General features: G+C 55.8%; 2 protein-coding genes across 3 annotated transcripts; one reads left to right on the top strand and one right to left on the bottom strand.

The window, feature by feature from the left end:
• Positions 1-599: 599 nt before the first annotated feature.
• On the top strand, positions 600-10165 carry Tfip11 (tuftelin interacting protein 11). Its single transcript, XM_051176428.1, has 13 exons — positions 600-743; positions 1009-1226; positions 2674-2827; positions 3112-3268; positions 4155-4282; positions 4936-5088; positions 5890-6417; positions 6502-6608; positions 7166-7334; positions 7754-7997; positions 8355-8497; positions 8802-8967; positions 9758-10165. The coding sequence occupies exons 2-13, from the start codon at positions 1018-1020 to the stop codon at positions 10111-10113; spliced, it is 2514 nt and encodes an 837-aa protein (XP_051032385.1). The 5' UTR covers positions 600-743; positions 1009-1017; the 3' UTR covers positions 10114-10165.
• Positions 10166-10171: 6 nt separating this feature from the next.
• On the bottom strand, positions 10172-15459 carry Srrd (SRR1 domain containing). Of its 2 annotated transcripts, XM_051176429.1 has the most exons (7): positions 15281-15459; positions 13464-13504; positions 12425-12645; positions 12243-12341; positions 11139-11293; positions 10747-10792; positions 10172-10500 (listed from the first exon to the last, which is right to left on the bottom strand). In XM_051176429.1, exons 1-7 carry the CDS (start codon positions 15448-15450, stop codon positions 10309-10311), a joined length of 924 nt encoding a protein of 307 aa, XP_051032386.1. In that variant the 5' UTR covers positions 15451-15459; the 3' UTR covers positions 10172-10308. The 2 variants fall into 2 exon arrangements, with proteins under 2 accessions (XP_051032386.1, XP_051032387.1); XM_051176430.1 differs by lacking the exon at positions 12243-12341.
• Between the last annotated feature and the right edge of the window lie 62 nt (positions 15460-15521).

Genomic DNA, 15521 nt, shown 5'->3' on the forward strand with positions numbered 1-15521 from the left:
CAGGATGTGGTTTAAGTGTTCCTGATTTTCGCAGTCCTCCCTCCCTTCCTCCATAGGGCTTCTCTGTGTATCCTTGGCCGTTCGTTCCTGAACTGGCTCTGTAGATCAGGCTGGCTTCGAACTCACAGAGATCCTCCCGAGTGCTGAGATTAAAGGCGTGTGCGTCCTGCCTGGCGGGGATGCTGCTTTTAAAGCACCTACTGGGCGCTCTGCTTTTGTTATTTTGTTTGTTTTGAGACCTGGTCTCACTGTGTGGCGTTGGCTGGCCTGGTACTCAATATGTAGATCTAGGCGGCTTTGAATTTACAGAGATAGACCTCTGTCTCTGCCTCCCGAGTTGGGGGATGGTGTGGGGTTGGGAGAGTTGGGGGTACTTGTGGCGGGGAGGTGTCTTTTCTAAAGTGCTACCGTAATCAGCCCTTACAAGCTCCTTCTAAACACAGACCGTAGCCACTGATACAGTTATGGGGATGGCTGAACAGATTCCCGGGGTACAACGTTTTGTTTATCTCCCATGCTCCAGGTGCTACTGTGAGGTGTCCTTCATAAAGACTGCAGCCTTCCAGTGCCTCAGAAGCCGCTCAGGTTTGGAAGGAAAAACCAGAGTGTTAAACACTGGTTATTAAGTCTCATGAAACGGTATTTCAGAAGACGTTCCGAAGCTTCCCTGGGACTCCCAGTTGGCTTGCTTTAACTCTGTCCTGGAGAACCGAAGAGGCTGAGCTGCCCACCCAGTTTCTGAGGTAATGACAGACACAGAGCTGTTACTTCCTTCCTGTGGCACTTGTGTTTAGGCGGCGTGGGTTTAGACCTGTGTGGACTGCTGGGTGGGACTGACTTGTTTCACCCGCCGCCGCAGAGCTTTGTCCTGTGTTTAATGGCTGCTTTAGTGTGTGTTCGTATGAGGCTAGTGTGATGGGCTTTGCTTTGGAGGAAACAGGAGTAGAGATGCCTGGGGACCTTCTGCTGGCCCCAGGTTTGCACAGTGCTTTTCTTGTCCCCTTCTAGTGACCAGTCATGTCGCTGTCCCACCTGTACCGGGATGGGGAAAGTCGCCTGGACGATGATGATGACGAGCGTGAGAACTTTGAGATCACCGACTGGGATCTCCAGAATGAGTTCAACCCCAACCGGCAGCGTCATTGGCAGACGAAGGAGGAAGCCACTTACGGGGTGTGGGCTGAGCGAGACTCAGACGAGGAGAGGCCCAGCTTTGGAGGCAAACGGTACTGTGTGCTGGGCTGCATGTCCTGACTCCAGAGGATCGGGGAGGCACCCCGGAAGAGTGTGCTGGCCTTATTTAGCCCTGTAGCTACAGCATCTTGCTGTGGGTTGTTGAGCTGGGGTGGCAGGCTCCTCCTCAGCAATTGCTCTGTGATGGGAGTACAGCTACATATGGATAGAGCAGGGCTAATCAGCCACAGGCGTGGTAGCATTGGGACCATGCCCTGGTCAAGGAGCATTCTCACAGGTCCTAAAGGACAGGGAGGGTAGGGACGGTTACCCTGGAGAATACCTTTGGCTGAAACGAAGGTAGAAGGTGATTAGGGTCCTTGAGAAGTGTGATAGTGCAGCCTGGGCTACACAGTAAGACACTGTCTCACAAGAGAAGAAACAGCGTGTGTCCCCACACTTGACTACACTCAGAAGTGTTTATTAATTTTACACAGGATTCCCCTGAGACAGGAATCCTTTGTGTGTCCCTGGCTGCCCTGGAACTCACTCTGTAGTCCAGACTGGCCTTGAACTCGCAGTTCTCTGTGAGTCACAGAGATCTGCCTGCGTCAACCTCCCCAGTGGCAGTGAGTAAAGGCATGGGCCGCCACCACTACCACCACCTGGCTAGGATTTTTATCTATCTGAATTTTTCTGCTCCTGTTTGATTTTTAAACTTGAAATGGTATCTAAAACAAATGGTGTATGTGTGTATGTGTGTGCGTGTGTAAGTAATTGGACCTAGGGCCACGTGCATGCTAGGAAAACTAAACTGTAAAACTAAAAACAGTCTTTCCAGTTGTAAAGGGGGCCCAGTGGGATGGCTCAGCCAGTAAAGCTTCTTGCCACTGCCACCAGATCCTACATAAGAGGAGAAAAGGAAGAACACGCCACAGAGTTGCCCTCTGACCTTCACCTGCTTTGAAGGCCCGTGGGCCCCCATCACACACACAGTGATAATAACATGTTTAAAAGTGTCAAAGGGAAGTAAGGTCATTACATCACATTTTGAGTTTATAATGAACTTTATTGACAATGATAAATCTTCAGCTACAGATTCGAATTGAAAAGACCCTGCAAATGTTAAATGTGGGTTGGAAGATGAGTCAGCAGTTAAGATCAAATGCTGTTTTGCAGACCTGAGTTTGGCTTGTGGCTTGTGAGCACACAGTTGCCTATAATTCCAGCTTCAGGGGATCTGTGCCTTTGGCTCCTTGGACATCCACACAGTCATGTGCTCGACCACACACAGACATAAAAAAAATGTTTAACATGCCAAACATAAGATTATTGGAGGCCAGTTCTGAGTCCTTTTTGGCATTTGGGCATAATAAACACATGGTTTAAAGTGGATCCCGTGAGGGCCCCTCTCTCTAAGGAGTTCTCTTGTGAGCAGTTTCTAGGACAGGATGCTACAGAAGTGTTTTCTATTCTTAGGGGATTTGTGTCTGTCTGCAGGGCCCGAGACTATTCTGCACCTGTCAACTTCATCAGCGCGGGGCTCAAGAAGGGGGCAGCTGAGGAAGCGGACTCTGATGACTCTGATGATGACGAGAAGCCTGCAAAGCAGGAGGACTTTCCAAAGGACTTAGGACCAAAGAAGTTAAAAACGGTAGGTCCTACAGCATAATCTCCAAGTGGCCCCAGTCAGGGGCCACCAGTGCAGCAGCTTCTCTGCCAGGGAGAAGCCCAGCAGGCACCTGTGTGTGCGCGCGCGTGCGCGTGTGTGCGCGCGCGTGCGCGTGTGTGCGCGCGTGCGCGTGCGTCCCTGATGTGATTTTGGTGCACACACAGTGTTTCATAGCGCACTGGCTGCGGGCTGCTCTCCTGTTGGCATTCTCCCTTGTATTGTTCTGTGTTTCATTCTTGCCCACGCCCCTCTGACTTTCTTTGCAGGGTGGTAATTTTAAGCCCAGCCAGAAAGGCTTTGCTGGAGGAACCAAGTCATTCATGGACTTTGGCAGCTGGGAGAGACACACGAAGGGGATCGGGCAGAAGCTCCTGCAGAAGATGGGCTATGTCCCTGGACGGGGCCTGGGGAAGAATGCTCAGGGTGAGTGAGGCTGTGGCCCAAGAGGAGTGTGGTGGAGGGGAGGCTTTATCTTCCTCTTCTCTTTAGGAAGCCCATCCAGTATGGGGTGATCTCAGCAGATAAAGTCCTGGGAAGGATGCTTAATCTCAAAACCAAACAAAACAGCTGCTAACTCTGCTGCTGAGTTTGGCAGCATGGTCCTCTTCTGCTCCCCAGCTGCCCAGCTTTCCCAGAACCCAGCTTCAGTAAAGCGCTCGCTTGCTTAAGTGGGAAGGTCTAGGGTGGCTGCAAATAATGGATGATATTTTAAAGTCAGACAATTTCACCAAGAACTCTAGATGTGGCCTGGCAGGAGTTTGGCAGCTTCACAGCTGCCTTGGGGCTGTGTGAGGTCTTAGAAAGCAGTGTCCTCGGCGGCCTGTGGCCCGCCAAGTGATCGTGTGTGTGAGCCTGCCTGGGCTCTGAAGGCTCAGCTCTATAGTCCCTGCTTCTGTGGCTTTTGTTGTCTGTCAGCGTCTGAGCATCAGGTAGGTCAGCACGCAGTATGGCAGCCTTCACCAATTGAAGATGTGCCTACTGCTGGCCGACCAGGCCATGTTTCCCACACCAGCCCCGCTAAGAAACAGCCCCTGGCACACGCAGCTGAGAGCCAGGAGGAGCAAGAACTTGGCCTTCTCCAGCAGAATTGGGTCCAGGCTAATTCACACCCAGTCATCTCAGGAAGTGCCGAGCCTGTACTGGGAAGAGAGTGGCAGAGCATCGGTCATGTCACTCCTCAAGTCCCAGGGGCCGTGGCACCGTCCTGAGCAGTGGTGTGCTGTGGGGTGAGGAGCGGGAAGTGTCCTCAATGGTGTCCTCACATAGGTTCCTGAGATCTGAAGTCTTTCTTCCACCTGTCCTTGCTCAGGAATCATCAACCCCATTGAGGCCAAGCAGAGAAAAGGCAAAGGAGCTGTGGGGGCCTACGGCTCGGAGCGGACCACTCAGTCTCTGCAGGACTTCCCCGTGGCCGACTCGGAAGAGGAGGCTGAAGAGGTAACGAGAGGCAGCCATGTGGGTGGCTCGTGGCGTGGGCCCTTCCAGACAGCTGTTACTCATGGGTTGTGCATCCTGGTGGCTTTTGGGTGTCACCACACACCTGCTTATGTGGCAGGCCCTGCTAGGGGCTCGGTGTGCAGCCAATGGCATCATGCTGTCACAGGCTCACATGTGTCTCAGGCGGGAAGCTGTGAGACAGTGACAGGCTGGGACCTGAGGCACACTTCTATATGGTGGTCTAACTGCAGCTCAGAGACAGTCCTGCATGGGCTGGGTGCCATGATTCCTGAACAGCTGCAACTCCAGACACTTGAAAGAATGACAGATTAGGGCAGGGTGAGGAATAAAACGGCTCTCACAGCACTGACTTGTAGGGTGGGCGTGTCCTCGCGCATGCTACGCTCTGCCCACCATTTTCTGTGGAGGTCAGCCAGGTTGGGTGGGGGGTAGTGCTGTCTAAGTTCTGCCTGAGTCAGTGAGGACGGGCAGAGCTTCACCCTTCCCTCGGGGCCCCTGCCTTGGCATCTCAAACCCTGTAGTGTAGGGGCTGTGTTGGTGTTGGTGGCTGTGGCTTGCTAAGGGCCTTGTCCTGGCTGCTGGCTGCGGAGGAGGCCCCTCCTGCTGATGTTCTCTTCCTCCCTCTGCCCCAGGAGTTTCAGAAGGAGCTGAGCCAGTGGAGAAAAGACCCCAGCGGGAGCAAGAAGAAGCCCAAGTACTCCTACAAGACTGTGGAGGAGCTGAAGGCCAAGGGCAGGGTCAGCAAGAAGCTCACAGCGCCTCAGAAGGAGCTGTCCCAGGTCAAGGTATGAGGGTATCACATCAGTCACTGCCCGTCCTCTGAGGCCTTTGTCTGACAACCGGGGTGTGCGTGCGGGCCTGCGTGCGTGCGTGCGTGCGGGCCTGCGTGCGTGCGGGCCTGCGTGCGTGCGGGCCTGCGTGCGTGCGTGCGTGCGTGCGGGCCTGCGTGCGTGCGGGCCTGCGTGCGTGCGGGCCTGCGTGCGTGCGGGCCTGCGTGCGTGCGGGCCTGCGTGCGTGCGGGCCTGCGTGCGTGCGGGCCTGCGTCCTTCCCTTCCTCCTTCCCTCTCTTCTAAGACAGAATCTTGCCATATGGCCCAGGCTGGCCTCTGCTCAGCCTGCAGCTTTGCTTTGTTTTGGGTTCTCTGCAGATACATTTGTAGGTGAACTGTACTCTGTTTGAGGCTCGGGAGAGGGCTCCTGGAAGCAGGAGCAGGTCGGGAAGGGGCTGACTGGCTGGGAGCCAAGAGAAAGACCTCTCCTTTGAGGACTTCTGACTTGGGGTTCTGACGTGGCCACGGGTGTCAGTCAGGCTGGTTGTCATGGTCTTGGATGAAGTGAGAGGGCGGGGGTCTGGGGACAGGCCTCCCTCTCTGTGATGAACTCATGGTGCTGCTGTCCACTCTACAACAGCTAGATAGTGCTGGTGGCAGCTGCCTGTCATGGTTCAGCCTGGGTAGTGTGAGTGTGATAGCTCAAGCCTGTGGTAGGCAGCTCTGCCCACTAGCAAGGCTCTTGCCACTTGGCCAGCGTCCTGTCTCCCCTGCTCAGTGGCGCCTAACAGGTGGCAACCTGCCACTCTTTCCAAGGTGATCGACATGACAGGCCGGGAACAGAAGGTGTACTACAGTTACAGCCAGATCAGCCACAAGCACAGCGCGCCGGATGGAGGGCTGCCTTTACTGGCGCAGCTGCCTGCCACAGCCGGCAAGGAAGCCAAGGTGCCCGGCTTTGCGCTGCCCGAGCTCGAGCACAACCTGCAGCTGCTCATTGAGCACACGGAGCAGGAGATCATCCAGAGCGACCGCCAGCTGCAGTATGAACGGGACATGGTGGTCAGCCTGTCCCACGAGCTTGAGAAGACCGCCGAGGTCCTAGCACACGAGGAGCGTGTCATCTCCAACCTCAGCAAGGTTCTGGCCCTGGTGGAGGAGTGTGAGCGCCGCATGCAGCCTCATGGCAGCGACCCCCTCACGCTGGATGAGTGCGCACGCATCTTTGAGACACTGCAGGATAAGTACTATGAGGAGTACCGCCTGGCAGACCGTGCAGACCTGGCTGTGGCCATCGTCTACCCGCTTGTGAAGGACTACTTCAAGGATTGGCACCCCCTTGAGGTGAGCTGGGGTGCATGCAGCCTGCAGCTTGGTCAGGAGCATGGCTGCCGAGGTAGGAAGGCTGATGATGTCAGTGTTCTGCAGGATGGCAGCTATGGCACCCAGATCATCTCCAAGTGGAAAAGCCTCCTGGAGAACGACCAACTTCTGTCTCACAGCAGCCAGGACCTGTCCTCGGACGCCTTCCACAGGTGCCAGGCCCCACCCACTGTGTTGTCGGTCGTGTGGTTCCCCCCCCCCTTCCCATCCCGTCCCCCCCTCCTGGGGCTAAGGGCTGGATGGCAGCCATTTCTGCTGCTATTTGACTGCTCCACACTGTCGCTGCTCTGGGGGTGGAAGGCAAGCTTGCTCACGTGTCAGTTGCGTGTCCTGAGTGCAGGGAGCTGGGTTGTCCCTGGGAGGGCCACATGTACCTTTCTCCTACAGTCTGGAAGGGCAGGCAGACAAGTGACAGGCGCACAGGGTGATTGATAGTGAGAACCAAGAAGGAGGCAGTTGTGGAGAGGGTAGCGGCGTCTCAGGAGGGGACACTCGGGCTGTGACCCTGAGTGTGGGAAAACACCTCACACCATGAGCCCACATGGGCTGTAGCATCTCTGCCAGTGCATGGCATCACCGTCCTCAGCCCCGACCTAAGATGCCATGGGAGCCCCTGTGGGGACTGGCCTGAAGTTTCCTGTGGCAGTCTGTGGGGTGGCACACTTTGAAGCCACCACTGCGGCTGACCAGCTGCCCTTTCCTCCCTCAGACTCATGTGGGAGGTCTGGATGCCTTTTGTCCGGAATGTTGTCGCCCAGTGGCAGCCCAGGAACTGTGACCCGATGGTGGACTTCCTGGACAGCTGGGCACACATCATCCCTGTGTGGATCATGGACAATATCCTGGACCAGCTCATCTTCCCCAAGCTGCAGAAGGAGGTAGGGCAGAGCTCTGACACAATGTATCTATCTGCTCACCTAAGCCACCAGAGCTGGGACAGGAGACCTTGTTAATGTCCTGTTAGTTTAGCCTTTTCCAGAGTATCCCGTCCTACCTCCCTGGAGAGGGAGTTCATTCATTCCCTCAGTACCTTTAGTGAACCTTGAGCCAGGCTGAGGTTGGAGTTGGCGGCACAAGTGTTTTTGCTTTTCCTCTGTGGAGGGACCTAGAGTACAAAATGCCTGTGAGGCGGTGCCTGCCATTTGCCTCGACGGTGGGTCCCCCCCTCCACATCCTCACTGAGCACTGTGGCCCGTGGTCAGGACACACACGCCTCTTCCCTAGGGACAGCAGTAGTGTGTCATGGACTGTCTGTCTGTCCATGGGCTGCAGTACTCATCCTCAGTTCACCCTGCAGGTGGACAACTGGAACCCCTTGACGGACACCGTTCCCATCCACTCGTGGATCCACCCGTGGCTGCCCCTCATGCAGGCCCGCCTGGAGCCGCTATACTCCCCTGTCCGCAGCAAGCTGTCCAGCGCGCTACAGAAGTGGCACCCCAGCGATGCCTCAGCCAAGCTCATCCTGCAGCCCTGGAAAGACGTCCTCACCCCTGGGTCCTGGGAGGCCTTCATGCTCAGGAACATCGTGCCCAAGCTGGGTAAGGAGACCGGGCTGTGTGGGCCACATGGGCCACACGTGGTTTACTCTGTTCCACCACAAAAGGCGTGCTGCTTAGGCCAGGGGAGGGAGAGGAGTGGAGGTAGGGCCTTCCTGCTGTCTCTTCGCCGCCGTGACCAAGGTCTGCAGTGGTGACTCTGGGCTCTCTGTGCCTTGTGTTTTCCCTGATGGGGTTGGTTTGGCCATCAGGTTCAGAAAGCTACTGGCCTGAAAAAGCTTGCGAGTCACGGGGTGGAAGGAAGGAGCAGCCCGGGCAGGGAAGGGTCTGCTGGACACCACTTTGTGCTTCCATGGCTTTGCCAATGAAGAAGCTGAGCGTGAACCATCTTCCTTGCAGGCATGTGCCTGGGTGAGCTCGTCATCAACCCCCACCAGCAGCATATGGACGCCTTCTACTGGGTGATGGACTGGGAAGGGATGATCTCTGTCTCCAGCCTGGTGGGGCTGCTGGAGAAGCATTTCTTCCCCAAGTGGCTTCAGGTGCGCTGTGTTGCCTGGGTGGGTAGGGTGGGCAGTGAGAGCCCCGGGGTCTTCAGGGCCCATTGCTGTCTAGGCGTGGTTTCGCCTCGCCTCAGCTCCACAGAACCTGTCTGGAGATTCGGGTCCAGCACACTAGGCTACAGGCTGGCTCTAGATGCTAGTAACTGCTGGGTGCCGCAGCTCGTGAGCCCTGTGGTGTGGGCTGCGGGGACGAGCACAGCAGCAGACAGCAGGTGGCCCTGGGGACCTCTGCTCCCGCCGCTGTGGTCCAGGCCACCGGCTCATTGTCTGTGCCCTTTGGCAGGTGCTGTGCTCCTGGCTCAGTAACAGCCCCAATTACGAGGAGATCACCAAGTGGTACCTGGGCTGGAAATCCATGTTCTCAGACCAGGTGCTGGCACACCCCTCTGTGAAGGACAAGTTCAACGAAGCCCTTGACATAATGAACAGGGCCGTGTCCTCCAACGTGGGTGAGTAGGGTCCCTGTCGGGGGTGGGATGTGGCCTGGCCTTGACTCATTGCTTTTGGCTCTTCTGTGAGGCTACCCTAAGCACGTGTCCAGTGGACTGAGCTACTTACAGCCCCACCCTGTTGTCCTGTGATAGAGGCTGACTCCAGGCAGACTTCCCATACTGCTCTGCATAGGCAGCCGCTCCCCTTTCTGAGCAATGCTCTGTGCCTACTTCGCGGGGTCTAAGATGGCTGAGCTTAAGTCTGTGGCACTTGGCAGCGGGGCCCTTGTGTGTCATTGCTTGCTGTCGGGGCCCAGGGTTGCTCTTACATTGTTAACATGGCTCACTTAGTACACTGAGTGCAGTGCCAGGGGAGGCCAGAAGAGGGCCTCAGATCCCATGGGTCTGAGTAGGTAGGTGCTGGGAACCAAGCTGCATTCTGTGCAAGCATAATGCATACTCCTGACCAGTGAGCCGTTTCTCCAACAGGGGCCTCTGTGGGCAAGGGGAGATTAGGAGCAGCATAGGCCATGCTCGACTGGGAGGTGATTGGGGGGGGGGGGGCTGCCTCTGGGATCAGCCCTCTGCACCTCATCTGATAGACTGGGAGGTGATTGGGGGGGGGGGGGGCTGCCTCTGGGATCAGCCCTCTGCACCTCATCTGATACTGTCTGGTATTTGGTATCAGCTACAAGTTCCTGGACCAGTTATGCAGTGACCATGTATTAGTTCCTACACTGTCGTCATAATGCATGTTGGGTTCTGTACACTCGGGGTCGCCTCTCCTCACTGTCTTCCTCTCTCTCAGGTGCCTACATGCAGCCAGGCGCTCGAGAGAACATTGCGTACCTCACCCACACGGAGCGCAGGAAGGACTTCCAGTATGAGGCCATGCAGGAGCGCCGTGAGGCCGAGAACATGGCTCAGAGGGGCATCGGTGTGGCTGCCAGCTCCGTGCCCATGAACTTCAAGGACCTCATTGAGACCAAGGCCGAAGAGCACAACATCGTGTTCATGCCTGTCATCGGCAAGCGGCATGAGGGCAAACAGCTCTACACCTTTGGCCGAATCGTCATCTACATCGACCGGGGCGTAGTGTTCGTGCAGGGCGAGAAGACTTGGGTGCCCACCTCCCTGCAGAGCCTCATAGACATGGCCAAGTAGACATCAGGGCCCCACACCAGACCGGCGTGAATAAATGGCACTTTAAACAGACTTTACAAACAGCATCTCTATTTGTGAGACCAGGCCACCCAGGCAGGATGTGACGGGATGCCACCAGCCAGGGCTGTATTCCTGGCCTGGCAATGGAGATGGCGTGGTCTGCAGAGGGACTCCAGGTGCAGCTGGCAGGTGAGCTCAGCCTGTCTGTTTCCTGATGATCTCCAGGTCCTCGCAGTCCTGGTAATCAGGCTCTTCCCGAGACGCCCACAGGTCCCCAGGCAGTCCCTGCAGCTTCAACAGAGGGAACCAGTGGACAGAGGTGTCGTTAAAGGTGTCCGTGTAGCGTGGAGTCTGCGGTAGCGGGAACTCCTCCAGGCTCTTCACAATCTGAGCAGAGGGTACAGACACGGGCATTAGGCACGACCCTGCTCTCCCAGCATACCTCTTTCCCTTCACTGGCCACCCCACTGTCCCCGAAGGCAGTGGGGATGCTGGACTCACCCCGGGCACTGACTGGGGGTGGGGGGGGAGCCCTCACCAGTGCATTATGCTTTGTGTGGTTAGAAGCTATCAGTGGGTAGTGTGGCTTTGTTACCCCCCACTCCTACCCCCCCCCCCACTATTCTGAGGTACCTTTGCAATGTAGGGGTAATTTTTATGCAGAATCTTTGTCAATAACCTGGAAATAAAAATATTTATACACAATCAGGGAGTATATGGATGCTTTTTTTTCCCTCAAATTATGATGGGTAGAAAAACAAGATGAGTTCAGAAGGGGCTGGGGTGTGGAATGAGACTCCCCTCTCCCCAGCAAGCAGCTGTAGGGAAGAGGGTAGCACAGGCAGGCGCTGCAAAAGTAGATTAAGAGTGTGGTCTTCACTTACCCCAGAAGAGGCATCCACTTGAAGGTTCCTTGAGTGCTTTAAGCTGGACTTGGGGTCTGACGCCTGCCTTAACCATTTCACCAGTCCCTCATGAGGAAAGCCCTTCTGCCTACAGGCGGGTGCGGGCTCACAGTGGCTCACCTTTCCTCGATGCACTGCAGACTGTTCCCAATGATGACCACCCTGGAGAGGGCGTCTACAGACCAGTTGCTCCACAGCAGATTGTTGTATAGAGCCGTGCCACAGTGTGGCATGTAGAAGACGGTGGGCTGGCCTTGGATGCTCCGCTTCCCTTCCTGTGGGAGCCACAGCACAGTGGTCAGCAGCTGCGTGCAAAGCCTAACTCTTCTGTGGCATGGCTACATCAGTGATGCAGACGTAAGCTAGATGGCTGCACGGGAAGAAACCTGAGCTCACTTTACTCCATGACGACTGTCCCCATGTCCCACATTCTAGAATCCTCCAGGCACCCTGAGTCACTGCCTCCACAGGAGCCACGTGTGGTCTTGGGCACAGCCCTCGTGGCTCTCCGTGCACAAGCCAACCTGAACCTGGCTGCTGGACTCGGTTCTTACAGGTTACAGGTGCCTCGGGCCTCAATCATTTGCTCTTCTTTGTACAGAGCCAGCCCAGCACGCACACGCTGGTCTGGAGTGCTGTAGGGTCATGGGGCTGAGACCAGCCTGCGCTCGCTCGAGACCCTGCCATCGGAGCCAGGAGGACGACGGTAAAGGTAAAGGTGCTTGCCACCCAACCAACCATGCCAGGCCAACCTGAGTGATTCCCAGAACTCATAAAACCCAGAGAGGATCTACACGGCTCCAGCCCTATGCTTTTGTTATTTGCTTTTAATCTTTTAAAATGTGTTAGAGTTCACATGTCTATGCCCTGTGTGTGTGCCTGGTGCCTGCAGAGGCCAGAAGAGGGCGGCATGTCCCCTGGGACTAGAGTTACAGATGGTTGTGAGCCTCCACAAGGGTGTTAGCAATCTTCCTCTGGAGAGGCAGCCAGTGCTTTTAACAGCTGAGCCACCTCTCCAGCCCTGAACTTAAGGGTTTTGCAAACTTGACACACTAGTTCACAATGCTAATTCAAGTTTTCATGGAGGGGTGTAACAGTCTAAAATGAAACTGACTACCGGGCTTCCACAGGCTCTAGGAAGGGCAGTGTGATGAGGCCTGGTGACACAAGGAGCCTGTTCAGTGGCAGAGGTGGGTGTGGTCTGCAGGAGGCGACGTCACCTACCTCATTCTCACTGAGGACAGTCAAACCGAGGGAAGCGAGCACTGCTACTTCAGCTCTGCTGAACACAGGGTCATAGACCTGGCAGTGGCTTCTGGGGATCTGGACGGGAAGAGGGGCTGCTTCAGTCCCAGGCACGGCATGCCGCCACCACACCCGGCGCAGGAGGACACGACCACACTCACCTGGCACCTCTCCAGGAAGAGAAGCATAAAAGCGAGCTGGCTCCGAGCCGTGACGCTGGTGGCGAAGTTCCCAAGGCCGTAGCACACGCACGTCACAGGGGAAGTGCTCGTGGCCAAGGGCTCCTCCGGCCCAAGTGACGAGCTGAGGGCCAGCCTTCCCAGGGCTTCCGTTAGGCCCTGCAGTTGTCCCAGCTGTTTTCCAAGACACTGGGTGACGGTTTCTGAAAGGTCAAATACAAACACAGTCACTGACCCCTGCCTGGAGCTACCGGGCCTCAACACCCAGAGGGAGGCTGCCCGAGACCTGTGTCCAGGCCGCCAAAGGTGGGACCCTGAACTCTGCTGCCTCAGACCTAAGGTAGTATAAGAAACATTTACATCTAAAACCATGTGACGGAGACGTTTGTGATGATCGTCGGGAAGCCCCTGAAGGGTGTGTAGGGTGCCGATGGCCTCTACAAGGGAACTGAGTGGCTAGGGTCAAAACCACTGTCTCCACCCCCCCCCCCCCCCGGCCCTCCTCTGAGGTTACCGTCATGAACAAAAGAAGCCATCTGTTCCAGCACTAAGCAAGCTGTTCCCGCTTTGCACAGGTTCCCCAGCTGAGGGGAGTCTGAACGTTTCTGGGTAGCAGCCTGATACTGCCTTCCCTTTAACAGTCATGTAACGATGGCCTGCCTTTCACCAAGGGCCATGCCCACACATACTGTGTGAGGGCATAACTGCAAGGGGAAGGTCGGCACTGATGTCAAGGGAAAAGCAGCTAAGTATAAAATTTAGCCAGCCCGATAATGACGGACAGCGTTTATTGCCTTAGGTGTGACAGCCAAGCAGTCACCTTACTTAACCCTCAAAACTGGAGGATTTACAAACTGCAGGGTATATACACCGCCATCTATTTCCAGTTCAGATTTAGTGAGAACCCGTCAAAGCAAGGCCATGAAGAAAAATGCCCTTCCATGAAGAAGTCCTTTGCCCCACCTTCAGGCAGGCCCTCCTTCCCCTCCCACGCCACCCCTCCAAGCGAGAGGATACTCACCCAGTGCTGAACTGCAGAAATCCGAGTTCCGAAGATCCTCCCTGAGAAGAAATGGCGGGGTCATCTCCCTTCTCTTTCGGGCCATCCTAGCCCTGACCATGAGCCAGATAAATGGAGGATGCAGGACCCTCCAATGTAGAGGCTGCCCTTACTGAGTGATGTGCCCATGGCCTGGATGGTGACTGCTGGGATTAACAAAAAAAAAAAAAAAAAAAAAAAAATCCATCCATCCAGAGGTCTTGGTTTCCTAGGGATGGTCTGGGTCTGTCCTGCATCTTTGGCCTGGCAGATGCAGCTCAATAAATACTGGGAAGTCCTTGTTCTGATCTCTCAAGGCTGTGGAATAGCAGGAGGGACTAAATGAGTTACCCAGCAGACACACAAGAAACAGCTTTCCCATTATAGATAACCCTACAGGGAAAGTCAAAGAGAAAGTCCAAGGGCCGGGTCTTTATTCAAGTCAACAGGTTTCCACTGCCTAGGGCAAAGCAATCAACAGTGAATTAAAATATGCCAGAGGCAGTGTCTGGGGGAAACTGCCCAGAGGCCATCTACATTCCTCATAAGGGGAAGGAGACCCTAATACATCCAAGTACTCCCAAAATTCTAGGTAGCTCTGGATCAGATTCTCTATGCTCAGGAGTCAGGAGTGATAACCGCACCCTAGTAGAGGTGCTGGGTGAGACAGGGAGCTCTGGGAGGCTCTGAAGAAGCAGCGTTAACAGCAGCTGTCTGTCGAGTGCCTTCGTCAATCTTCAGAGTCTGTAGAATTCCTACTTTCTTCTATCTGGCCCCTCAGCCACATTGCCAGTAATTTCTACTCAAAGATAACTTCTGCTTTTTGAGTCTAACTTGGCACTCTCTTCTGTCACAGCCATTCTGACCCATCCGGAATGCTACCCAAATCTGTAGCTTAGCCCTAAAAGACCATAAGTAGAAAAGCCAAGAACACGGGATATTCTGTGTATGGTGGGTGCCATCTATGTGCCCTGCAAAAAGGTACAGACCAAGCTTGTGGGGAGATGGTTGGAGACGTAGAAGCATGGGGTTTGATGTCCCCAAAGCCTGGGCCCGCAACAATGACCTCTGCATGTCTCTGTGAGTGCCCAAGATCCTAATGAGGCAGCGAGGTACGCAGGTTGCAAAAGCCTGTGCACACGGCTGCTGCTCAGTCAACCACAGATGCCAATGATGACCATTGTGTTCACGATGCAACCTTGATTTACAACACTGTTAATAATAACCAGTGGGGGGGGGTGCGGTGGTCCACACCTGTAATCGCAGCATTAGGAGAGACAGGCAGAATCTCCTCCAGTTCCAGGCCTGCTGGACTAACTTAAGTTATCATATGAGATCCCGTCTCACAAAACCAAAGCCGGGAAGATGGCTCACAGGGTGACGGCACTTGCCAGGCAAGCCTACCAACCAGTGCTTGATCACCCTAACACATGCAGTGAAAGGTGTGTCCCTCTGAGCCCCACACAAGCACTGAGACACACGCGCCCGCCCCCCCCCCCAGCCCCTCAACCTCGAATAAACAAAACCCAAAACCAGCCAACTAAAGAAAACAATCATCACGGGGCAGGGTATCAGGGCCCCGGAGCTTCCCAGCTGCCGGGAAATGCTATCCGGTCACCAACGCATCACCTAACCGTAACCCCACCTCCAGCTCAAAAAAGGCAAACGGAGGCACAGGGCGGCAAGCTGCTGTAACCGCAGCAACGGGAAGGGCAGTTTCACCGAGAGCTTGCAACCCGACCCGGAGCTCAGCCTTCCCCAGCCGGTTGGGTGGCGTGGGCCCGGGGCGCAGCACTCACTCGGCCTCCCGCAGGCGGCGCAGCACAGCCTCGCCGTCCGCCTCCGGCTCGGCCTGGGGCCCGCGGGCACGCCGCTCGTCCCGCCGCGGCCGCCTCCTCGCTGAGCTCTTCGTCTTCTTCCGCGGAGCCACGGCACTCCAGGGCTCCGGAGCCGCCACGCCCGCCGCCATGCTGCCGACGTCACCGGGGCGCGCCAGAGCGGCTGCGGCGCCGCGCCGTGACGTCACGAGCCCGCGCCGCG

The sequence above is a fragment of the Phodopus roborovskii genome, unplaced genomic scaffold, assembly GCF_943737965.1.
Source record: "Phodopus roborovskii unplaced genomic scaffold, PHOROB, whole genome shotgun sequence".
Taxonomy (NCBI): domain Eukaryota; kingdom Metazoa; phylum Chordata; class Mammalia; order Rodentia; family Cricetidae; genus Phodopus; species Phodopus roborovskii.